Source organism: Colobus angolensis, unplaced genomic scaffold (assembly GCF_000951035.1).
Source record: "Colobus angolensis palliatus isolate OR3802 unplaced genomic scaffold, Cang.pa_1.0 Scaffold56, whole genome shotgun sequence".
Classification (NCBI taxonomy): domain Eukaryota; kingdom Metazoa; phylum Chordata; class Mammalia; order Primates; family Cercopithecidae; genus Colobus; species Colobus angolensis.
In genome coordinates, this window is record NW_012119154.1 from 807222 (window position 1) to 833797 (window position 26576).

General features: G+C 35.4%; 1 protein-coding gene across 5 annotated transcripts; it reads right to left on the minus strand.

Annotated features, from left to right (window-relative positions):
• Window positions 1-1615: 1615 nt before the first annotated feature.
• On the minus strand, window positions 1616-25941 carry AZI2 (5-azacytidine induced 2). Of its 5 annotated transcripts, XM_011961519.1 has the most exons (9): window positions 25401-25941; window positions 21021-21105; window positions 19922-20121; window positions 18009-18131; window positions 17448-17547; window positions 16236-16384; window positions 11409-11467; window positions 5873-5991; window positions 1616-3725 (listed from the first exon to the last, which is right to left on the minus strand). In XM_011961519.1, exons 4-9 carry the CDS (start codon window positions 18009-18011, stop codon window positions 3307-3309), a joined length of 849 nt encoding a protein of 282 aa, XP_011816909.1. In that variant the 5' UTR covers window positions 18012-18131; window positions 19922-20121; window positions 21021-21105; window positions 25401-25941; the 3' UTR covers window positions 1616-3306. The 5 variants fall into 5 exon arrangements, with proteins under 5 accessions (XP_011816909.1, XP_011816907.1, XP_011816908.1 ...); XM_011961517.1 differs by lacking the exon at window positions 21021-21105 and having other exon boundaries at window positions 19922-20142; XM_011961518.1 differs by lacking the exons at window positions 21021-21105; window positions 25401-25941 and adding an exon at window positions 24968-25277 and having other exon boundaries at window positions 19922-20142.
• Window positions 25942-26576: the final 635 nt, after the last annotated feature.

The following is a 26576-nucleotide window of genomic DNA, read 5'->3' on the forward strand; positions in this document are numbered from 1 at the left end:
AAGTTATGTTTCTAGGTGAATTACCATCGTGTAACATAGTAATGGACTCAGGAAGTAGTATAAAAAATTTGTGTCCCAATTTAATAATTTGAACTTTTATATTAAAAGTTATTTTTCCCCATGAGCTGTTAACTCTTCCACAGCCACTGTAACTAGTTTCAAGATAAGTAAATTTTATGTATATTTTCACACAATCCTCATTAAAATCACAAATAGAAATTATTACCCACTAAGACAAGGTTTAACTTTCCCTAATCCCATGAAATAGAGCTGAGAGATTTTTTTTTTTTAAGAAAGAACTTAAATACGACACTGAAGAATCAATAGATGTTCAAGTTCCACACTTTACTCTTGAGTGAACCACTCAAAAAACTATTTTACTCTTATTTGAAATACAAAGAAACCACATTTTCCCAGGCCACAGATCAAAAGGAGGGAGATTACTAGAGCAGACAAAAGCAAAGCAAATACAGAAATCTAGAGACCACACAGCATAGGGGCAAACCTGCCCGTTATTTCCACATTGACCTTTGGTATTGGTGCATTTCCTAGAGCACAGGAAGTTACCTGTCTTTAGAGAATGGAAAAGTTACTTTAAGAAGCTAGTGAAATATACAATCTGTGACTATTTTATAGCTTTAAAATCAAAGGAGCCCACTTCATGTAGAAAATTCACTTATGTATATGTTGCTTTCCCCATAAAAGCCAAATTAGATTATATAATATAAATAATATGTTCATCCTCATGTCAAAGACAACCATGGAATACCCATGCGTATCCATACTGAAGCTTTTTTTCACCTGGTACATCTGCCTCAGTTGTGTCTTGCTTGCTTATGGGTGCCTGTTGATATTCTGTTAATATGGGATAACCCACAGGTTTTTTACCCCTTAACATACACCTTCTCCAAGTAGCCTTTCTGAATTGAGATCAGTACTTTGTTGTCACATGATTCAGTTCTTCAAGTCTGAATTTTCCCATTTATTTTGGTTTTCTAATGTTTCACATAGGCACGTTCCTGCTTTTAAGAGTTCAGTTCCATTTTGGCAGCAACTCGATAAGTCTTACAGATGTAAATTTTACTTTAGCTAATAAGGGAGCAAGAGAAAGGAACAGGTGGCTTTTTGTTGTTTATGTTCTCTTCATTCTGTCAATTTATGGATTTACTGAATTGAACCTTATAAAAAAAATATAAAGATTCAAAGGAAGCTCTTTAGAGCAAGTTTCAGCTAGTTTAAGTCAACATATTCAATTTTAAATAGATTTATAAGCTAGAGATGGGCCACTGTTTTTTGTTTGTTTGTTTGAATTTTACCTAGAGCAGAGATGATCAAGTGTACATTTAAAAACTTCTAGCTGGGTAAAAAAATTTTGGTTAATCTTTCCTTACTAAAGAACCTTATACATCATTTGTCTAGCACTTTAAACTGTCACAGTCACTGACTTTTTAGTACATCTGTTTGATAGCTATCATCACTATACTGTTTAAATGGAAAATAATTTTCTCCACTCAAAAGCTGGTTTAACAAATGTCTATTATATGAATCATATTAACAACCAACAATTAGTCCCAGACTTTGAGATACATAGGCAAGGACAGTATTTCACATCCACTTCAATTTCAAACAAAAATAATTTATTTTAATTAAACAATTTCTTGGTATTTTTCAAAACATTAATCAAGCAATTATTTCATAAGACTTTTTTTCTTTACAAAGGAAAATTTCCAATTTTGGTTTTAAAAAAGGTAAACCAGTAAGCTACATTAGAGATCAGATACAATATACAGCCTATGCAGCCACACGAGAAATAGTTTTTGCTGCGTTGTTATTACACAGGTAGTTGCTTCCTTCAGCTAAAGCCTGAAGTATTGTATTTGTTTTATGCATATTGGGTTTGGTTCTAATACTTGGCAGGAGATTGTACTCCCCTGAGTCAGTATGTTCATTGGTCAGAATAAATTCCAGCATCTGACACCAATTCCATTAATCACAGACAAGCTTGAATAAGTGTAAGATAATAGAAAAAAATATCTGGTGAATGGTGCACATTGTCTATGTATGTATGCTATTCAGTAACATAGTAGAAGAGATCTGAGATATTCTTTTGAGTTCAAGATATATGAAACTGTCTATCAAAAAGGATAAAGTCCTCCTACATGAAATACTTGAACTCAGGCAAAAGGTGTATGAACCAAGTAAATCTCCACCCTGAAAGAATTTAGATAAATTTCCATGTGAAGCCATCTTTGTTATTTCCTTCTTTATTTACCAGTAATTGGCCACTTAGAATAAGAGTGTGTGGACATTTCATGATTGACAATATCAATACAGCCCAAACTTTGATTTCTATGATTAAAAATTCTAATTTAAAATGACTTTCTCAATAAATATATTACATTTCAATACAAAGTCTAACAATTTAGAAGCTGCTCTACACGAGCAGTTGTAGTCCCTTTGAAGAAAATGACTTTTTATCATTACATACATACATTTATGTTTATATTATGGCCCACTGAAGGGGCAGATTAGACTGAAATCTGTGTGATGCTCTTTCTACTACTTACTGAATGGTGTGTAGGGTTACAATCATTTGTTTACACCTAACAGAGGTTTTCAACTATTTCACCTTTTTTTTTTTTTTCCAATTAGGACTTAAGGAATGTACTGGGACAAAGTTGGCTTCAATGATCAGGTTGTTTCAAGTCTTAGAATTCAAACTTCTATTCTAAATTTTATCAACAAAACACTGTGACTAAAAAATCACTTTAAATCTTAAATATTGAAACACAATAGCATATAAAGATGGTATAACCTAAAATGCTTTTATTTCATATTTTCAGTATCTTTATGCATTGTAACAACAGAAATGTAACCTATTCACATTGCCATTTGTTCCATTATGCAATCTGAAGCAACATACATGGTTTCATTTTCATGAACAGATATTTAGACATTTCACACTTGGTAAAACCACGTCCACAATCTCCAATTCCACTCTTCTGAGGCAAAATTTTACAATTACCGAAGGCAGAGTTCTCTTTTTAAAACTCCTTAAGTTTACTTATTAATTAGTATAGTAGTGTATTTCGGATTCTTAGAATATGGAGCTAGAGGGTGCTCTTTCATACTAGAAAACCAACTATGTTGGTTTTTGTAAATATTGTACAGTATGTTCAAATATAGTTACTGAAGAACTCTGCAAAATTTTAATCAAAATCCCCTTTCAGTTTATTAAATAATTTCTTGGGAGGACCACTGAAATAGATAAGTGTCCTCATGGTCAAATCGTGAATCTCTTCCAAATTAATTCTTATAAAGGCAGTTCTGATTATGCTGATCCAAGTAATGCAGTGGTGGAAGGTTGGGTAAAGGTAAAGTTTTACTTTTAGTTTCCCCAAATGCCGTCTCACTTGATTTAGGAGGACTTGGAAATACCCAGGAATTGTCTTCCAGAGAAAGAGAATTTCTGCCATAAGAACTGTGTTCCTGAAAGCATGTACCATCATTAGGAATGGATCTCTCATTGTCTGTCCATGACTGGAGGACTGCTTTCTCTGATAAAACCTTTATATCTCCTGGTAAAGGGGAAGATGCGGTATGACAAAGAGCTTTGCCATTTGGTGAGACAGGAGGATGTCTTGTGTATGTTGCAGTAAAATTCATCAAGTGCAGTTTTGTGCTGTCTCTTCCAAGGTCTTCACTGCATGCTACAGGGGCACAGGCTAAAAAGAAAACAGACTAAATGTCAGATGACATTTGTGATCATAAAATTTGGTAACACTTCACTAATTTGACTGAATTCTAGAACTAGTGATGAAATTAACATTTCTAAGTTAGTGTAATCGTTGAGGCACTGTGACTAGGAGATGACAGATGATCTGAGTTTTAATCCTGGATCAGCAATTTACTGTGACTTTAGATATTTATCTCTTAGCTGCTCCTGATGTCTCTTTCCTTGTCTGCAGAATGGATATAGAATTCCTATCCCAACTATGTCATAGAGCTTTTAAAAGAGGAAGAACTACATGTTCTTTAAAGTTGGAAACTAATACAGTTAAAATACATATAAAGATCCTGTTCTTGGCTATTACTGTGGCTGGAGAAGGGTTAGGGTTGCAGACTGTTCACATGTCAGTGGGGACTGAGATAGTTCAATTAGCCAAAAAAAAAAGTTTTGTACAAATGCAATGGCCTAGAAAAAGACTACTTAAAAGCTATTATTTCACCACAGCCAGCATGTTGGTAATATAGGTTTCTACTCTCCCTCCAGCTCAACCTACCAGTGTGGAAAGGTAAGTTTATCCTTAGCTCAAGAAGGATGGCCAAGTGTAACAAAGGCTTGACTTCATGCAATTTTAGAAGAAAGAGATTGAACGACATTATAAAATAAGCTCATTGTTTTTCCTGGGAGGGTGGATAGGGATGGAGGAGAACTGGAAGTGAAGTGTTTGACTTTGGAAAACAGGTGATACAAAGGTCAGGAGAAAGGTTGTTCTAGTCTCATCTCTGTACTCCTCAAAGCAATAAGTTCTGTATAAGGAGTGGTGACCTTGAGCCTGCCACTGTCATAGGAAATAATATGGTGTTTTAGCAATATGTGCTAAAAAACTTATGTTCCAAAGCACTGAAAAATATCTTATTAATCAGCTAGGAAGGAACACAAGGATGAGCCATGTCCAAGTATGAAAAGAGCATTGCTCCTTTATTATTCTTTGGTAGTTCTATTTATCATGTAAACAAAGCTACAATGAAAACCCAATGCAGAATTACTTTGTGAGTCCCTTTAAAGAGAGATCTTATTTGTACCATCAACCTTTGGTCTCAGATGTAACTCTGGCCACTGGAAAACTCAAGGACAAAGTGAACCAAAAATTAAGCTAGACTTGCTAAAACACCATATTAATTTCCCTGATTTCTATGTAACCAACTCTCTAAAAATGAAAAGGAGTTCTAAATTTAATTTTCCTTTCCAAAGTTTAACATTTTTCCTCACTAATAAACACTCCTGAGGACAAGTATTTATGACACAATCTTCTTGTGTCCTCTTTAAGACGATGTGAAATATAAGGAAGTAATTTTAAACTACACGGTGATTATTTTTTATAAAAAGTCCTACCTCATTTTTAAAAAGTAAATTTTAGGGCATTCAAATTTGTATCACACAATTTTTCAGAAATATACCCGTTATGTAATACTAGATACAAATGTACTGATTTTTCTCTAAGGTATAAAAATAGCTTTGGCAAAAGTAGCTACTACTAGTTAACACAAAACTCAAAAAGTTCAATCAGTCAAGCAGTTAAATATGAAAGGCAAAGCAATGAAAATTGTTGGGTTGAAGGGCATAAGGGGAGAACACCTAGTCTTCAATGTAATCAGCTATATCCTTTGTGGAAAGAAAAGCTTATAAGAAATGCAAAAACCCAAATAATGAATCAAAGTTTGCTTTTTTTTTTTCCAAAACAACCTAAAAAGCTAGGTCTCCAGTGTATTCTGTAACACCGGAATGAAAATTTGCTTTTGGTGTCTTTTTTTTTTTTTTTTTTAAATATATGAAGTAGCTGTGGTAAAAGGTCAACTAGAGCAAACTTAACACCTCAGTCTTATACACATAAGCAACACTTGGCTGAGAAAAGCCACAAGGGGAAAAGAATACAGTACTGAAGAAAAAACACATCAGCAACACCTTTATGTGTGAAGTTGACCAGTATGAGACTGAAGCCAAAGCAGAGAATGGGTAGGCTGCGAACATACTATATATACTTTGGCTTATCAATCTCATTTGATGAGATTTTGATAAGATACGACAGCTAGTTGCTCTTCAAGCAGTTTGGCTGGAATCAGTGGTTTCCGGTAAACAGTGACTTGCCTTTCTTGATTGCAGTTGAGGTTTTCAGTTTTCTTAGTAGTTCAGCTTGTACTTGAGTCACCAGATGTAAATTAGACATTTCTCTCTTCAGTTCCCAGTATGCATGCTGCATATTATCACTGAAATAAATGTTTTTACAAAAAGTTAATACTCATCATTCTTTTTTATAGACAAAAGGGAATAACTTTAGAAATATGCAGATCAAATTTCTGCTCCAATTAGTTTTGAGATGATGTAAATTGAATAAACAATTGAAAGATATTTAACTAGGGCATTAATAAGTGAAAAGATCTTGAAAGAATAATGCTATCCATCTGATATGTAGCAATTAACTGTATGATATTAAACAGGGTATAATAAAAATAATTATTATAACTGATGAGAGCTTCTTGCAGAGTCTCAGAACTGAGATTTTATTTTAGGCTATAATGTGCAGCTATTAATTAGTAAGTAGTAAGAAATACGTTCTTTATTTGCAAATCTGATTAACAGTAAAGTTACACTCATTCAAATATGGATCAATTTGTATTTATCCTTTGTTTTGACACTGAATTGAAATGATACATCAACTGCTGAATATATATCCAAGTCCACATTAAAATAAAATTTAGGTTTCATGTATTACATTCTTTATGTCTGACTGGGCTGTCTCATAATGTTGGTTCTAAACCAATGTGACATGACAGCACAAGACATGAAGAGCCAGATGATTTCCTGGTAAGGAAAAAGAAGCTAGAGAGGGAGGATTATATGAAACAGAAATAGAAACTTCAAAAATGTCTCTCCTATTTTTATAATTAAAAGTATTTCACCTCAATTATCTAAGAAATTATAATTAGTGATTTTAAACCTAATTTTTATAGATTCTGCTAAAATGGAAAATTAAACGTTCATATTTGGATATTCATGATTTTCTTCTTTTTGTGCTTAATTACCAACTAAATGAAATTAAAATCTTCAGCATATATTCTCCTTTTGTTGTACAGGAATATCACAAAGTATTAAGTGTAAGACTAAATAATCTTATAACATTAAAAAATCATTATTACCCCTTCGAGATATTAGTGTAATTTTAGTAGTACAGAAATCAAACTAGACAAACATGTCACCTTATGCTTCGATTTTTGTGTTACCATAAACACTTAAACTTCAAAAGGACAACATTTTTGAAATCTAATATCTCAAATTACAGAAGTAATATAGTTTACATATAATATATAATCTATAAAATATAATTATTTTGAATTATGTAAGGTGAAATACCTTTTTGTCAGTAAACTTTACACCGCTTTTAAGAAAAATGTGCTTTAGTTTGTTGTAAACATCATTTGTTAAGTTGTTAGTGTATTAGAAATCACAGGGCTTTTTGCAAGTTTTTAATAGGGGTCAAATAATTAGTTCACAAAATTAACCATGTCTACTTCACCAAAAAACATCTGAGATGTTTGCTACAATGAATGTTTCACATAGGAACCTGTCTTAAGTGTGAAGAGAGTTGTTGGTTTCTTGGTACAATTCTGGGCATTCCGTATGCTTTCCGAAGAGTTATTCACATCATATAGCAGTAAGTGTAAACACTGTGCATGTGCTAATTCATTCAGTCATGGTATGAATAATACAGCTTAAAAATAGTTTATTATTGGCGTGAGACAGTAAATCAGAGCCCGTTTTAGAGAAAAGAGCAAATACTGAAGACAGTCTGAAAGCTAAAATACACAGCTAGGCACGGAAGAGAAATAATTCTAATAATGGTGTTTACAGTGCCTAATACAAACTTTTCAGTTCAATTTAGTGAAGACTGCTTAAAACTTAGGTTTAGTTAAAAACTAGGTCACCGAGTTTAATACACATGTAGTCTTCTTGTTTTCTGCTCTTAATGTAACCTGAATTTAAAAACTACAGATAGGCAAATCTAAAATTATTACTAAGTATAGCTCTCCCTCTTGTGGATAACAAAGTAACTGCAGTTACTGTTTCCCAGTTTACAGTTAATATTCAAGTGCTGTAATCTTCAAAGTGTGTAAAAAATTATTTTAAATTCTATCTACTTGAATAAAATGTTTAAACCATCATTTAAATGATATTGGAAAAGGCAAGTTGTCATCCCTAATTTTTAGCAGGCTTCCAATTAAACCTCTTATCTAGGTATTTCGAAGACAATATATAGATTGTTACCCTCCTATCCTCACCACAGTCCCCCAAATGGGAGTACAAACTTTAGTTAAGTTTTGCTTTAAATGCCACCACAAGCAAAATGCTATTAATGTATATAGTTGTCTATAAAGAACTTATACAGCTACTTAAAATACTGAAATGTAACACTGAAGCTTCTCAAATGAGAACTCTAAAAACAGATGGCGCACAAGTAACGATGGCTGAGCACTAACACTAGGCACTTCACCACACTGTCACGCCAACGTGGTAACGTGGGTAACCTCATTTTACACACGAGGAAATGGGTTGAGAAGTCTACTCGTCTGCCATGCTGCTGTTTAAAGCTGTCTTTCACTTACTAGGTCTAATGACTGATCACTGCCCTTTTAGAGTAACATTTTTCATATCATCATCAATTACCACCAAGCACCTACAATATGCTGATTGCCAACACAATCTTCTCAGTATAAGTTTTATACTTCTCAGTATAAAACTTCACATCTCTGACTTTTAAATGAAACCTGCTTGTCCACAACTGAAGGAGGGAGTACATGTCCTGCTTACAAAGTGTAACATCTAAAAGCCATTTTCTTAATTGACCCTATATCTGGAACTCTTTAATACAGAAATAACTATTCCTTGTATAAGAAAAATCCACTTACTCGAGTTTCTACTTCAGCCATACATATTTTTCTTTAGCATTTGAAAATTTACTGAACTATTACATCCTCCATCACCACAGTAGAATTAAACTATGGGATATTCTTAGCCAAGAGTTACAGACTTAGAAGTGTATATTTTGACAACTGTGGTTCCCCCCAAACAAGTGGCTTTCATTTTTTATTGCAAGGCACAGCAAGAATCATTTCACACTGCAACCCAAAGAAAAGTTCTAAGAAACCATACTTACCCTTATTGTGTGTAATGCACTCTGCTATTGGTATGTTCTTTCTTATTGTGTATTTTTATAATGCTTATTATAGCTAATAAAATTTGATACCACTAAGGAAACACAGAAGAGCTTGAAAAACACTTATTTTTGTTTTTTTCTAAACCTGGAATTTACATTTTAGGAAGTCATCTGTAACACAGTTCCACAATATAAGTTTACAGATGATGAGTAAAAGAAGTACAGTGACTCCATATCTAGATCTGGTTTAAAAACTGAAGCAATGAACCTAAAGCCAAAATCAAAACAGGAACTGGCAAGACATTGGTTAAATTCTGATAGAGTTATTATTGTTAAACGATGTTTTATACAAGAAGTATCATACAAAAGGCCTCCAGTAATTAAAAGGTTCACTCTGTCTTAGAGAAACAGTATACTACCTCATTTGCCTGGCAATATGATGGAAGAAATACAAAAAAAGGAGAGTTCCAAAAAAGCAAGCTATCCAAATAACTGAAAAATATTCCTTAAAAATATCTAAACCTTTAGTTAATGGTTTAATGGAAATATCCCTATGTACTTTCTCCAATATAGTAAACCAATCTGTCATCTGAATTGTTCCTCTTAAAAGTGGATGAAGTAACTTACAAAGATTAACAAAACATAAGAACATAAACTGGAAACAGGCGGAAATGATGAGGTGAAAAATACAAAACAAAACAAAATGCAGTGGAGAATGAGGCTAACATAAAAATGCATGAAAGAAGTTTATCAACAGTAGGTCACAAATCTGGTTGTAAGTTTTCTAATATATAACCAGAAGAGAGAAACCTAATTGGTTTTGCAGTTTACGTTGTCTACCTGATACAAATGCAAACCAATTTGCAAAAAAACACAAATGTATATGAGCACTAAGAGAGCCTTTACATACATCTGTTGACACGGATTTAACACAAAGTAACTTTTAAACTGAATTTAAGGCAATTCTTTCTAAAAACTGTCCTCTGAATTGATACTGAGCTTTAAAGAATTGCGAGACTACACTCTGGAGCCACAATTACAGCTCTGCAGCCTTGAAAATGGAATCATCTCCTTGGGACTACAACTTTCCCCAAATCCTGGCACAGAGATATTTTAATATTTTGTTAGTTATCTGATGCCTTCAAACAGGTATTTTTTGGGGGAGTCAGGTTTTCAAGAAATTCTTAGTGAATATGATACAAATTATGTAATCTCCCATGAATGGAAGCAGAAATTCCATTCTATATCACATATTTCGAATGTACTATTTATATAGCCCCTATATTTGATCTCTTTTGCTGATATTTATTCATTCTTTACTCCTTTCTAAACTGATTAGAAGGGGCTTATAAAAAGGACAAAACAGAAAAATAAGGGGAACCCTAGGTTGACAGAAGAAAAGAAGGTAACTGACAAGAAAATTTTCAGAAATAGTTTACATGGACACTATACTAGACACATTTTTCAAAAAAAAGAAAAAGTTTCCTTGCAGTAAACTTAGATAAAATTCGAAGGCATAATTGAAGTACTGTTCAAATGGCAGAGTTAAATAACTTCAACAGAGACTGTACTGCCAGCTCACAAAGCCGAATAAAAGTTACTGCTGGCACTTTATAGAAAAAGTCTGCCAACCCCTGATCTAGAAGAATGGCTATATGTCATTTCCTCAAATTGTTTTTCCTAATTGATCATTTCTCTCAAGCAGGTTTTTGACAGAAATTGGCCTGACACAATTCACATTATTTACTTAAGTCAGTAAACTTTGGAAGCCAAATGACAAAACAATGAAGTCAGATCACTCTTTTTTACTGGATGGAGTGTAACAATGTAGAGAGACTATCTTAACATAGCAGAAACAACAATTATCAGATAGTTTAAAACACAGAACTGAAGTTACTTAAGTAAAAATGATACGTATTTGAGGAAAAAGGGTTGAAAAAGTATATGGACTCTGATGGCTACATCTATTCCTATGCGAAGAAGGAACAGTCCTCAAAATTCATGCTATCCCATGATTGCGCCACTGCACTCCAGGCTGCGCTACAGAGACTCTGTCTCAAAAATAAAACTACAAAAAAAATAAATTTCATGCTATCCCCAAGACTAACAATGGCCAAGGAAGTTCTTAAGACAAAGGAATGTTATTGTATATAGATAATGAATAATCTTCATGTACAAATTCAGTATTACAGACTACTTCCAGAAAGCTAGTTCCCTAAAATCATACCTAAAATATTACTAAATGTTCAGAAAGTTTAAGGCATCCCATTTTTCTACTACTTAAATTCAAAGCTGTTATTAACAATTAAATTTTATTTTATAAATATATTGTGATCAGAGGTTACATTCAGTATCCAAACAACATCCATTTTTTGTTTTTAAGGTTAAGTCATAAAAGAAATCTAAGGACCTACACAAAGTGACTTATGGAAGAGGACAATGTATCATTTTAATGCTGAAGAATGGTCATACCTTGAAATGCTTAGTTTTTGGAGATCTCTGCTCTTCAGATTGTCTTCCTGATAGGGATCCTGTCAATTGTTTAAAAAAAAAGAAGTTGAAAAGTTGTAATTTTTACATTTTATTTAGTCTCAGCTCTTACATTACCAGAGACATGTTTCAGGTTTTACAGAATATATCTGTAAGTGCAAAGAATAAAATTAGATTTTTATAGTCAATTTTAATGAAACACCTCCAATCTGTAACAAATATCTCTAAATCACTTCCAATGGTTTAAAGTATGCTAATGCTTTAACTTTCTTTAAAAGAATAAAATTGCTCTCATTTTGTAAAAGACCTTGTAATCCTACAAAATATATTTCTGAAGACACCAATTTGAAGTCTATATTCAAAAAAAATTACACATTTATCACATTTCTGTTTACTTATGGTACAGGTGAATGAATTCTATGGGAAAATTGAAGTTTTTTGGTATTTTACTTCTTGTAGTACTACCAAAAACACACCAGAATTTTAACAGGTTACTGTTTTAAAACGTCAGCATACATTTCCTCCTTCCACATGGATTAAAAATGACCTGGCGAAGACATCATAAAGTCCCTATATGCTTTTAAATTTAGTTTATTTAGTTTGCAGATATGACAGAAAGAACCTTCCGAAGATATTTTTAAATGGACGTATGTTTGAGACAACTCTAACACACTTGTTTGCAATGCATTCTCATTTAAGGATCTGTAACAAATAATGATTATCACAGGTATTAATGCTACTGGCAGATGTGGCCAGTATAAGCTCAGAATACCAATTTTAATTTTATTATTTCTTACTAATACAATCTAAATTATATAATTTGCAGTGAAACATTAAAAAGCAACACAAGGACTTCATAAGTACTCTGAACTTGAGAGTAAAATGTGAAAAATACCTAATCTTACAGGAGTTAAAACATTTCTGGATCTCTGATTTTAATACTCTAACAGTTAAATTAAATCTTAGGGAGCCCTATGAAGAGGGGAAACAGAACTGGCCCAGAACTGGCCCACAGGTCCGGGAGGTTTGACCATTAACAAGACATATATCCTTGGACCTTGTTTTTTCCTGTTCCTTACAGGAAATAATGGAATCTGATCAGATCACTTACACTATCTTTGTATCATCAATTAAAATCTTTTTAAAAAATTAGTATATACTTACGCATACATGTTCATTGAAAACCTTCCTCATTTTTAAAGCCAACAATATAAAAAATTTGACAGTTTGAGTGGGAAAATGTTTTTCCAACTACTATCTAACAATTCAGAGACTCTAATGTACATCAGCAGTAAGCTCATAGGGACTGTATCTAGTATTCAAAGACGCTTTTGTTGGCTAGTAATAGATTGCCTATGTCCTAAAGGTGGTAATGGATCTGTTCCCCAACTAGTGCCATATGATGTGGGAGTTTCATATAAGGTGAAGCCCATGGCTATGAAATCTTGGGAAACAATGTTCAAGTTATATAGGTTTCTACACTATAGCAGAACCTTTAACATACGACAGCACACTGTGAATCTCTAACTGGGCTACTGCTATTAGGGACTTCAGACGTCTTCTAAACCAACTTGATTTTACTGATCCAGTATCTCTTTTACTTCTTTGGCCCTAGAGTCTGTATTTCTCACTGGATCAACTGTTCTGAATATAAATGGCTGGAATATTAGGGGACACAGAAAGTCTAAAAAGCCCATAGTGGAACTGCCCCTGTAACCTCACTAACATGAAATACTAATAAACTGAATTCTCTCACCAAACACTTAAAAAAAAAAAAAAAACCCAAACAAAAAAAACACTATTATATCCATGTAGGATGCTATTACATACTTCAGAAGGTTTTATAAAATGCTTCACTGAAAGTGTCATCTTAAAAAAAACAAAATTTGTTAATATGGCTAGAGTAACGTGAGCTAGAGTAATATGGCTAGAGTATTGTGAACATAAATTTCTCTCCTTGGCTTCCTCTCAGATTCGTGTATCCAAGAGGACTCTGGCCAGCAACAACATTGAAAGAAGATTTGCAAGTACGCATCAAGATTTCAACTCGGAACCCTTGATAAACTGTTATTTCCACTCTTCCTCTTCTTTGTTCATTTATTTTAGTTTGAGTAAGCCCTTTTTAACTTCACAGCCTCACCCTACCCCTAATAAATGCCTGTGAAGGTGGGGGCCATGTTATAAATATTGCTTTTTCAATATTCCTCTCTTAGCTCATCTTAACTATTAAAAGTTTCTTGTCTCTCAGACATAATTTAGTCATCATTTAAAGAAAGTGATTTCTTCTACCTCTAAAAGTCTGTTTCTGTGATTTGGTTACTTATGAGAGATGAATTTAAACTAAAAGCCAATTTATTCCCTAGCACCATCTAGTGGAAAAAAATAACTAAAATGCTAAGAATAGAAATTTCCACACACATAAATACCTAAAAATACTGACCTTCTGGATTAATCAAAATTTTTAAAAAAGCATTTATCTACTGAACATACTATATAATGGCCACTATGCTAACTAGCTGTGATTAATATATTAAGTCCTGTGAGCATCACAGTCATGTTTGATCAGGAGAATAAAACTGTGTCCCCTAATATTCCAGCCATTTATATTCAGAAACAGTTGATCCTGTGAGAAACACAGACTCTAGGGCCAAAGAAGTAAAAGAGATATTGGATCAGTAAATGAAGTTGGTTTAGAAGATGTCTAAAGGCCCTAATAACTGCTTTACATACACTAATTTAACCTTCATGAAAAAAGGTAATGTAGGCCGGGCGCGGTGGCTCAAGCCTGTAATCCCAGCACTTTGGGAGGCCGAGATGGGTGGATCACGAGGTCAGGAGATCGAGACCATCCTGGCGAACACGGTGAAACCCCATCTCTACTAAAAAATACAAAAAACTAGCCGGGCGACGTGGCGGGCGCCTGTAGTCCCAGCTACTCGGGAGGCTGAGGCAGGAGAATGGCGCGAACCCAGAAGGCGGAGCTTGCAGTGAGCTGAGATCTGGCCACTGCACTCCAGCCCAGGCGGCAGAGCGAGACTCCGCCTCAAAAGAAAAAAAAAAAAAAAAAAGAAAAAAGGTAATGTCTACTTTATAGAAAACAACTTCCAAAAAGTAAAATGGTGTTCCTAATGTTACAGTTAATAAGCAACACTAAATTTATGAGCTAAGTTTCCGATTCCATAGTACTGCTTCCTACGCTACAAAATATCCATCACATATAAAGGCTATTAATTTATTTCCTTTCAAACAGAATATACATACTGACAATTATAATTCAGAACTTCAAGGTGCATATCCTTTCTTGTAAACCCATCTTTTGAAAAGAGGCTTCTCAGTGGTGACAGTAACTGATCTGTGGAACAAGGATGCTGAGTCTTTGAAGGAATTGTGGTGTGTGGCCACAAGCTCAAAGCTGGGAACAATCAACTTTATATGTCAAGTAGGAAAAAAAGCCACTTTGGCTCTAACGGGAGTTGACAATAATTTTTTTTTTTGAGACAGAGTCTCGCTCTGTTGCCGAGGCTGGAGTGCAGTGGCCGGATCTCAGCTCACTGCAAGCTCCGCCTCCCGGGTTTAGGCCATTCTCCTGCCTCAGCCTCCGGAGTAGCTGGGCCTAGTGTTTCCCTTTTATCAGGGATGGGAGTGCCAAAGTGAGTTCTCATTGCCTGGTTCAGAGGAATTCATTTGGCCAAGGACTAGGCAGAGTGCTGTATTATTCTCAGTGTCTGGCTCATTCTTATCGAGTGGTCACCTCTCATAAAAACTACATTACAGAAGAAAGAAGTATCAGCTCCATCTAAGAACAGTTGAGATTCAGGGCAGAATCTGGAAAGCAGTCAGGAAGTATGGGATGGAGTTCCCCTTTCAGGTGGCGGTTCCCAGAGGAACAAGAAATAAGAAACACAATTCCTCGATAGTGTTAGAATGCTTTGGCAGGCAAAATGGTTGAGCACAGAAACAATTATATAACTGGTTATACCTTAGTTTGAGATACATGAATGCATAAAATGGCTATTTGCTCCAGACTACTAAGCTTTTCAATGTCTTGTAATAGTTACTTAAAATCTGCATTTGGTGCACTGCTGTCACACTACTTTGCTACTTTATCATTTCTTCTTTTAATCTCAACACTGTCATGACGTCTGAAAACATAGATCCAAGCTTGTTAGAACCTGATGTAAAATACTGGGCAAATAGACTCTTGGTGAGGACCTAAGAGGCAGCTTGTTTTAGTGGCTGACTTCAGGCTAAACACACTTCAGCAACTTGGCAGGTTTTTGTTTTTTCCAATTCTTAAATTCTCAGCTGTTTGATAGTAGTTAAAGATGCCCCAAAGTATTAGTCTTTTGAAAATAAGTAAGCTCTGTCATGTTTTCTTTGTTGGTCATGTTGTTTTGTTTGTTTAATTCTAAAAATCGAGTTGTCTCTTATGATATATAAATTAATGAAACTATTAAGTAAAATAATATAGGACTTAAAACCTGAGTACTCTTTAAACTTTACAGAGGAAAAAAATAACTTAAGGAAACTGAAGGAAAGAGTCTGAAAGAACAGTTATAATAAACTAATAAGCTTACTAAAAATCAACCTTTTAAAAAACAAAATTGTTTAATTTTGTGACAGACTGAAAGTATATGGCATGTCAAATTTTAGCAGAAATGCTTAAAGAGGTCGATAAATAAGAATTTTTTTATTCTCTAAGTAATTACAATTTATTTTAACTCTATGGTTTAATACATACTTAGTTATAAATCCTACATATGATGTACAAAGAATACTGAATTTCTCGATTTAGTAATTCTGTAATACCGTCTGTTTGGCTTTCTGTAGTTCTATTTTGAGATCGCTACATTCTTTTCTCATCAGTTCCAGCTCTTGCTCCAAACCATGGATCTTCAGGTCACAGCTCAACTTTTCCACTTCCCAGTTTGATGAAGGTGGATTTAAATTCCTCATCACTACAAAAACGATGGACAACGGAATTGTTATCCCTTCCTTCCACATTGATTGCAATTCCTAACAATAGGTTACTCCGGTAAAATGTAGATAATAGGAAAACTATCATAAAACATATATGATCAATAGTTTTTTTAAAACAGTAATTATTAATATCAAATATCAAATATCTATGCTAAGGAGAATGAGAAATCTAGCAATCTTGTTTTAGAATTTCTAAAGACAACTACACTAAAATCAAGCAGGTGCTAAAATTACAGACAGATCAATATTCTACATAAGTGAAGGTTAAAACAGTGACAAAAGTAATAAACTGAATAAACTGAGGCTCAGCTAATCATTCCATCTAGTCCTCTCAGAGAATACGAAGTTTGACCAACAAGCTCAGAGTATGATATCAAAACAATTTATCCTTAAACATTCCACTGCAGAAACTCAATACAACTGGATACTGCTTTATTCTTGAATCAGTACCTCAGTCTCTCTAGCTACAAAAAGCCCTAACTAGCTATGCTAAGAGACTGCATCTCAATCTCCTATCAAAAGGTCTCTCAGAGGCGGACTCTTAGCTTGTCTCATCAGAACGAATATTCATGGGAACAGGCTATTCATCCATATGCCCCAGATCCAACTTTCCATCCCAACATTTCATCTGCACCTTTTAACAACCTTCGGAAAGAAAAAAAAAATTGTAACAACTCCACAGCAGCGTGTTTAACTGTGGGCAAGATGTTCAGTAAGAAAGAGAAGCAGGGACAACCAATGGGCTAGGTGATTTCACTTCTACTTCTTGCTTCTGCGCTTCTACTCTTTTCCTCTTCTGCTTCATCACAACCTAGACCTGAATAAAAACCATCATATTTTCTCTATGAACAGTGCAATATATAGCTAAGGAAAAGTTAAAGGAAGTTGATATTATGTGAAGGTAGAACAGAGAAATTAACACAAACCTAAAAATTAAAAAATAAGGTCTTAGTATATGGATACAGAAAACTGTCGATATTACAAATAAATGGAAAAATATGCTAATTCTGTTGGAATATTTATAACAAGTAACTGGCATACCCTGCTGAGTTTCCACCTCTGTCCTCAGCTGGAGGAGTTCTACTTCTTTAGATTGTAGCTGCTCATTCAATACTTTCAAAGATTCAGAGTTGTCTTTATTCTAGTTAAGTAGGGAAAATGCCAAATTACATTCAATAAAATCTACACGATGGTATTATATTGTAATTTTCAGGTAGATATTGAAAAAAACACAATCTTATCTTTAAAAGCAAGGTGAGAAAATGAACTCAGTTTCTCAGAAATCGCTTTTTTCCTTTTTCTAATTTAGGACATCATTAGTCCCTGGCTTAAAAAAAAAAAAAAAGACTAAATCTACCACGTCATAATTTTTCAAAACAAGTCAGTGGTGTTAGATGTATTTAAGTCCTAAACATCATTACATACTAAATATTTTACATAAAAATAAGTTAAAATATTACTAAAATTTCCATTTTGCCTTGAGCATGTATACAAAATTTTAATTACTAAATGTAAATATTTAACTTACTTATAATTTTAAACCTCTTGACGGAGAAAATTCATTTCCAAAATACAGATGTCATTCTTTTCAAACCAACTTACCATTTTGTCTAGTTTGCTCTTCAAATTATCTCTATCAATGCAAACCTCTCGATATGCATGATAGGCCTTATTTACTTGTTCTCGTCCCACGGAACTTGTTTCTTCATCAAATCGAGCTATTAGCTAATGGTATGAAATTAGAAGAGAAAGCTTAAGAGAGTATTCTACAGATAAAAAATAAGTCAGTGTTCTGATGGCTCCATATCTTACTTGAATTGTTATAATAAGGGGATAAAGCCTGGATTCATTAGGTGAGTATTTCATTTCCACACAATTAATCTTTACAAAGAAAGCAAAAATGTGCAGAATATTTTTTGAAGTTTTCCATGCTTTTACCTAATCAGTATTTTATAATTCATGGTATCTGTTTTATCACATTTAATCATCGTAACTACAACAGAGTATAGATGTGATGCATAGTGCTTAGATGTTTTTCAAATTAAAAGTATCTAATTTTCATGAGAAAAAGCAGCACCTTAGGGCATACCTGACATTTTTTTTTTTTCGAGACTGAGTTTCACTCTTATTGCCCAGGCTGGAGTGCAATGGGGCGATCTCAGCTCACTGCAACCTCTGCCTCCCCAGGTTCAAATGATTGTCCCTCAGCTTCTGACGAGCTGGGATTACAGGCGCACCACCACACCCTGCTAATTTTTGTATTTTTAGTAGAGATGGGGTTTCACCATGTTGGCCAGTCTGGTCTCGGACTCCTGACCTTAGGCAATACACCTGCCTTGGCCTCCCAAAGTGCTGGAATTACAGGTGTGAGCCACCGTGCCCAGCCAAGGCATACTTGACTTTTTAAGAAATAGATGTGTGTGTTAATTCATTAAATCCTTTATATTATAGAATAGGAATTAATAGAATTGTTGGTCATGAAGTACAGAAATATTTCCAATGTTAACTATACATAAAATCCCATTTTTCTACTAAACTTTAAAATAAAGCTACGTGATCCAAAATGTTACCTTCTCTCAGTGTATCCCAGTATGTTACAAATTTACATAATCAACACTAAAGGAAACATAATTCATATGAATACAAATAAATTATAATTATTTCACAACCGACTCCTTTCCTCTTACTTCCTACCAAAAATGAATCAAACTCTACCAAGCTCCATCTTCAAGGTTTTTTTATATAGGATAATTCATTTCCTTGGATAATTAATTCCCATTATACAGGACAATGCATTCTTTACCTTTTGTGGTAGCTGATCTTTGTAGGATAAAAATGCTCTGATCTGAGCTGAAAAAATATAAACTAAGCTAAGTTAAAACTTTAAAACTCAAAAATAAAAGGATGACTGAAGAATGTCCCTCATATATAAAGCCAAGTAGATTGGTGCTTTATATTGAATCAGCTACCTTATTTATATATTCTATAACAGGTGTGTCACAATTGTACATGGAAAGGTAAACAGAAAACATCAGTTTATCAGTTAAAAGCATTATTCCTATTACATGTGTTAAAGAAGAGAAAGAATGTTAAAGTAAATATTTCAGTCCTGGTAAATATATTATTAAACCTATTGGACAATGTTCCAGAAGCTTCCTCCTTTGATACTTAATTTCTTTTGTTAGTGTATCTTTTTTTTTTTTTTTTTTTTGCCCAGATTTGAAAATTCTGAATAAAATACATACAGCTATGAAGGTAAGTAAACCTGAAAATGAAATAAAAATATTTGGAATATAATTCCAAGTTGTTAAATCCTCTCCTACAGATGCAGATACAAGTACATGGTACGTGAAACACAGGATAAGTATAATGCCCAGAGTTTTCAGATTAGCAGTGAGTTATTCTTGGAAATTTAGTACAATCATGGAAGACAGCACAAAAAGTATTCAAAATTTCAAATATTTTGAATTATTCCTTATGTCACAAACACAATGAAGGTAAAAGATAAAAATTACCTTTTCTTCCAAAAATCTTATCCTCTTCTTTAACAAAGAGTTCTCTTTCTCTGAATCCTTAAGTCGTTTTTTGATGTCTTCATATGCAGTGACAAGAGCAAAATGGGAAGCAACAGATTCATCTCCTGAATATATTGAAACTGGAGTCACTGTATCTCTCTTATGGGCTTTTTCATGATTCAGAATACAGATATCATCTTCTACCAATGCATCCATGACAGCTGTTTAAAATAAAAAAAATATGAATGACAAATGTCTCACTGAATAAGTGAAAAGGAAAAAAAAGTTACAGTTAGAACAATGTAAACACTAGGACAATGTCTAAAAACCAGACTGCCTTGTATTCTAAACTCCACCATTTAGTGTCTGACTTTGGGCAAGTTGCTTAACCTCTACGCTTCAGTTTCCTTATTTATAAAGTACAAGGAATAATAACAAATACCCCATAGAGTCTTAAGAATATTAAATGATATCTATAAACCACTTAAAACCGTATTTGTTAATATGTTCTATAAAAATCTGAAATATCAGCTTCATTAAAACAATCAAAATTTTTAAAAATACTTCATCCCCAAATATTTCTTCTAACATTTCCACTTAGATCTATTCGTAGCAAGTTTTATAGCTTCTCAATTTACAACTTTTCAAAAATTCTGAGTATAATTCATTACAACAACATATTAATATTATAGAAGTCTTAATACTTCTATATAGAGCATACTCTACTATATCTTTCCATACCAGTAATTGGTTATGTTTGTTGTATATTTAGAATGGAAGACAAATTAATCAACACTTAAGTGTCCAATATGTCCTACTATCATGTACTACATTCTTTTATCTCTTTCAATTATCTGAACAATTCTATGAAATAGGCATCATCTATATTTTATAGGTAAGTCTTAGAAAGTTGGATTAGCCCCGTTAAATCTAGAAGAATGTTAAGCTCTGTGAGGGCAGAGGCTATGTCTGTTTTGCCCATCATTGTGTCCTCATCTCATCACTTTGTAGAAATTGTTCAATAAATACTGATTACTGAATGAAGAGTAGGATTCAAATCAAACTCTGACTCCAAAACCTAAGAGAAGAGGCTAGTTACCTTCATTGTTTAACGAAAAACTGACTTGCTCTGAATATCTACTTTTGCTGTTAGGTTCAGCATTACTTCTCTGAGAGTTATGTTCCTGAAAAACATGATGGAAGGAGAAACTGTGGCTAAAATCTTTTAAGACCTCCTGGGAAAAACAGAATAAGAGGGACTTCAGATCATGCAAGAGAACCCAAAAAGTCCTTTTAAATATTTTTTAGTTTAAAAAAAAAACTAAATATGGTATTCTAAAGAAAGATTATCAATTGAATTTCATGTATCTTAGGTCAGTAATTATTATTACTAGAAAGTGAGTTTTTAACTATCCCTTGCTTGAAATAAAACTTGGTTACTTACATCAGTCACTGTTCAAGAACATTATAGATGAAGAAACTGAGGTAGGAGGAATTTAAGTATTTTTTCCAAAGTAACATAGTACGTGGAGAGTTGAGATGTAAACATAGACAATTTAACTACAGCCATGTTTCCAACCCGTTTCACTATGCCTGCTTTCTTCCAAAATGTCTAATCTCCCTTCTCGTGTCAACTAATGCCTATAATATTTCTTTTGCCTTATTTCAGACCACATGAATATCAACAAAAGGTTTTGTGTTTTTCTGGGTCTGGTCTTGTATCATTATATTTTTGCTTTTCTAATTGTACAACTAAAAACTTCCAATTGTCAACTAAAGTAACAGTTGGGAGCACCTAAGCAATTTGTATCTAGGATTATAAGCAAGGCAGGTTAAAAAAAATGTGTATACTACAAGTCTTGAGTAGGTAAAACTTGCCATCCAGTCAATCTTCACTAACATCAATTTAACATTTTCTAACCACACAGGACAATTTCCACTCTTAAGGTACAATCTTTCCCAGTTTTTCAATAAAGTCCAAGAACAAGAATATACTATGCTACCTACAGTATACCAAAAAAGTGGCAGATTCTGAGAACCATAATTAACTCATGCTGCTTCTGATGCAAGCTGCACTTTCTCCTAATGATGAAAAGTTTAAGTTTTCTTCCTCTAAAAGAGTTTACTTTTCAGTCTTCAGATTCAATGATATTCCAAAATAAGAGCAAACATATTCCTGTCATGCTCTTGCTAGCTAAAACTCCTATTATTTCCTTTCAAAAGAAAAGTACAGGTTATTCTCATATTGCAAACTGAAAGTATGCATATGTATCTTCATATAAGAAAGACTCTTACACACACACACACTCTTGCCTTAAAAGTAGAGCAAGTTAAATAAGCATTAGATGGCTAGGTAAGTGGTAGAATGCAGTCTGGTTTAAGGAGGTAAAATTGTGTCCATAGACGTTTGACTTAAATAATTTAATACTCAACTCAATGGGCAAAATTTATTCGATGTGGATTTTTTCTAAAGACAGCTGAAAACAAGAAACAACACAAACTGCTCTACAAAGTCAAAAACAGATATCCTGCAGTTTGTGTATTTTAAGGATTAGGGCTCATGCACTTCTGTTTTACACAAAGTTCTAACTAGCTCAGCTGTGATTTACTTGTTCATTTTTATCACGAAACAATCATTTACACAGCAAGGAAAACCCAGAGTGAGAGGCAGAGTTGTGCAGAAAAATAATTATTATACCATAAAGGTAGGTAATAAATTTGAAACAACAGAACGCCATAGGGGTCTGAGGGACGGGGAGAAAAAGTGGTTTTCAAAGAAGATACCACAAAAGAGCAAATGTCTCTTAAGACTGTACTCTTAAGTGAAGAGGAGGGTTATTTTCATTGTACTGTACTTATTGTACTTACACCTTCAGAGCTTGCTAACTTCCGGTCACATGCATTTTTCTACCACTTAGCTAAGTACTGTTATGAACAAAGTCTTAGAAAAGTTAAATACCTTACCTATAGCTACACAGCTAATCAGTGACAAAGGTGAGATGTGAACCCAAATAAGCTGTCTTCTGAGTCTATGGTCTTAATACAACATTTCGAGAGGCAATACAAAAGGGATTCTGCTTATCCTAAGAATATGGACAAGGCATAACTATGTCATAAAGAACACTTGCCCAGGATTCAGAAACACAGATTCTAGTCTAGGATTTGCCACCCTGATTATAGTTTAATTTGCTTTACCTCTCTAGATCGAAATTTTCCCACTTATATATAAAATGATAGGGTTAGACTACATCACTAAGATGCCACCTTACTAAACTGTGAAGGCAAAAGTTTAATACAAATACAGAATGGCAACCTAAACAGAGAGAAGGGAATTCACATTTATGCCAGGAGCTGCATAAAACGTATGGTACACACATTATCTCAAGTCCACACCAAACTTGGCAAGGAAGGCAATAGCACCATGATAAATGAGGAAACTGAGGCTCAAAGAGGTGAGGTAAATTGCCTATATTCACACCAGCAGTATGTGACAAAACTGAAGCTTGAATTGAGGCCTATATGGTAGGCTCTTTATTCGATATTGCCTCCTGAAGTAAATTATATTTAGAATTTTCATCACCTTTCTACCTCTGAAAAGCTAGGATATTCCCGAACCCATTTCGTACAATCAGTCAAAATACTATGGAGCAAGGATTAAGTCTTATGAAGACGAATAGACCAATGCTTATTCCCCTTCCTCTATTTGTAATGAAATAGGGGCGGAAATAGCCCAACTAGTTTATAAAGATGGGTCACTGAGTACCTCTTTTCAAGACATCATCTCTCAATCTGTGTACATTCGCAGTAAAATGACCTGTAATTCAATAAATGTCCAAAAATGTACTCAGCATTAGAGATACAATATGAAGAAAAACTCCAGTTCCATTTTTATGACTCACTGAGTTATCCAACAAACTGCTTTAGTCCAGAAATCAGTTTGTATTGCACTGAATCCTAAGACTCTTCCACAGTTAGCACAGGTATGAAGAGCAGTCTACTTCTTTTCATTCCTTTCATACAATAATACCTCTAATGCAATTCAATGTCACTGGTGTTACTGATAACTATTTTCTAACAGTATAAGACAACTATACTTGCACTCCGAATATAAGTGCCATAAAAAAGAAAAAAGTTAGATTGGTCCTGTTACTTCATGGATTATAAAAAAACCTCACCATTTTACTTAATAAACATGACAGGGAAGTATGTTCATCTTTTAGAGAATCTATCTCATTTGTTCTTCATAAGCATTCAGTAAATCTATGTAATACCTCCGAGGTTGTAAATAATCTCCTCAGATTACAGGTGGAGAAATTGAAACATGAAAACATTAGAAAGTAGGGGACCCAGAAATGAAAATCAGGCAGCTGACTCCAGAGCCACCGTAACTCTTAGAAACTATGCTTTGGTGACTTAGCGTATGTATTACCCCCATTTCAGAGATAAGGAAAATGAGGAAGTTTTGCCTTTCCCCATTGTCCAGTAAGTGGAAAAATCAGCATTCAGATCCTGGTGTTCTGACCTAATCCAGTGTTATTTCCCATTATGTTATGCTGTCTCTTTAATATTAAAACCTATTTGCATAAGATGTCTCGCTTACAAATAGTATCACATTAAAATTTTTTAAATATCCTGTAAATGATGCACTGTTCTCAATTTACAGATGATGGAATGATCACAAGATTGGGCAACTACATATGGCGTTTTCAGAGAAATGAAATTGTGCCTTGGGATCTTGCTTAATCCAATTTGAAATTCTAATCTAAAAACCAAAATGCCTTCTATACTTAAGGAACAAGGGTTAATTTTAATCCTGGTACGTTTGTCTTTGATTACCTTAGCAAATTTCCATTACGTCTTGGAGCAACTGATGGCTTGATTGGTATGAGAGTTTTCATGGGGATTTTATCTCGCATTCGAGTATTGGGGTTTCTTGTGTGTAGAGGGTGTCAGCCTACCTTGCACGTAGTAGTAGTTACTCAACAAATAGCCGAAGGCTGGAATGAATACCGTACACAGGTTAGACACTGGAGAAACGACGAATACCTGTTAGCCCTCGATCAAGTGCAGGACGTCGACATTCACTACTCAGATGCCCCAGGGAGTGCCGTCCTAGCCAACGTCCCCCTTTTCTTTCCAATAATTTGTATCGGAAAGAAGCATTTGGCAGTCCCAACGAATGAAAAAAAAAAAACTCAAGGCGCCCCAGTAAGAAAAGGAGGAATTAGAGAAGTGAATGACCAAGAAGGGCCTGGACAGCTGGGGGTGAGGGTGACAGGGGAAAGGGTGTGGACAGCTGCGTGTGGGGGTGATTGGGGAAAGGGATGCCCAGGAGTGGGCCGCTCCCTAGTCAAAGGAGGGTGTGCGGGAGGGAGTAAGAGAAAAATGACGTGTCTCTTCGGACCAGCAACAGCAACGGAGGTTGGCCGCGGCACTGCCCGCATCCCTATCCTCCACCCGGCCCTGGCGAGTCACTCACCCAGAAGCCAGGCTACGTAGGGCCGCCCCCAAGGCCGCCGAGTTTCGATTCCTTAGTGTTTGGAAACGGACCGAAAACAAACCGGGTCGCCAGGGGTCACCACGGGCTTCCGGTTTCTTCGAAGACACCGCCGCTTCCACAGCGAAGTGAGTCGCACTGGGTGCGCCGCGGAGGGAGTCCCATTTCTTCTGACTCGGCAGGAGCCCTGGACGTTCTGGAAGGAGGGACGAGCCGAGGCTGGAGGGGCTGGGCCGACGCGGAGAAGGCCCGTTACCCAGCAGTACGCGCGAGACCCAGGCCCGCCGTGGGGACCACCAGCACGGGCCGGAGGGAGAGGAAGCACTGCGCGAAAGGACTGGAAGTGTGGCTCAGCTCTCAGCCGGAAAAGGGGCTGCCGCCGTCCACGGGCTCGGCGCCAGGGCCGCGCGAGGAAACCGGAAGTCAGGCCCGAGGGAGCTGGGAGGGCGTAGGGAAGCCAGGTTCGGTCGTGGGGGTGGGGAAGTGCACGAGTGGCGCGCGGTGTACTACATGTCCCGTGAGCCTCCGCAGCGGGACGGGGCGTGGCCGCGCGACGCCAAGAGGCGGAGGCGGAAGCGGAGGCGGAGGCGGAGGCGGAGGCGGAGTGGAGTTAGGTAAGAGCATTAGCAGCCGGCCGCTTTCAGGGGCGCCCTCTAGTGCGTCTTTTTCACACAGCGGCCTTTTCGGGGTCCCCGGGCGGTGTGGTGCGTGCTGGCTCGGCTCAGTAGCGCCCTTACAGGTTTAGAAGCTGACGTGGCTGGGAACTGGGAAGTCTGTTAGAAGCCGTTTACCCCTCTGTAGCCTCTGTTTTCTAAGCTCGTTGCAAGCCCTCAGGCGATCACTTGAGGCACAAACTCGATGAATTGCGTAGGGGTCTGTAGTTATTCACAAACGACACCGCGGCTTCCAGCACATTGCTCAGTTTATGAAATGAGAGACAGGGAGAAGATGCCAAAGTATTGGAGTTGTGCCTGGCTTCCCTGGAATTGCTACCACCTTGCTTATTTCTAGATGATAGACAGTCCCTAGCTGTGGAATCACGAGTAGTTGAATTAATTACAATCATTGAAGGTCGCAGCCAGATGGAACCCCTGTAACTCTAAGGTATTATTGGTTAAATAAACAAATAAATAAGGACCAATAATTATAGGAAATTTA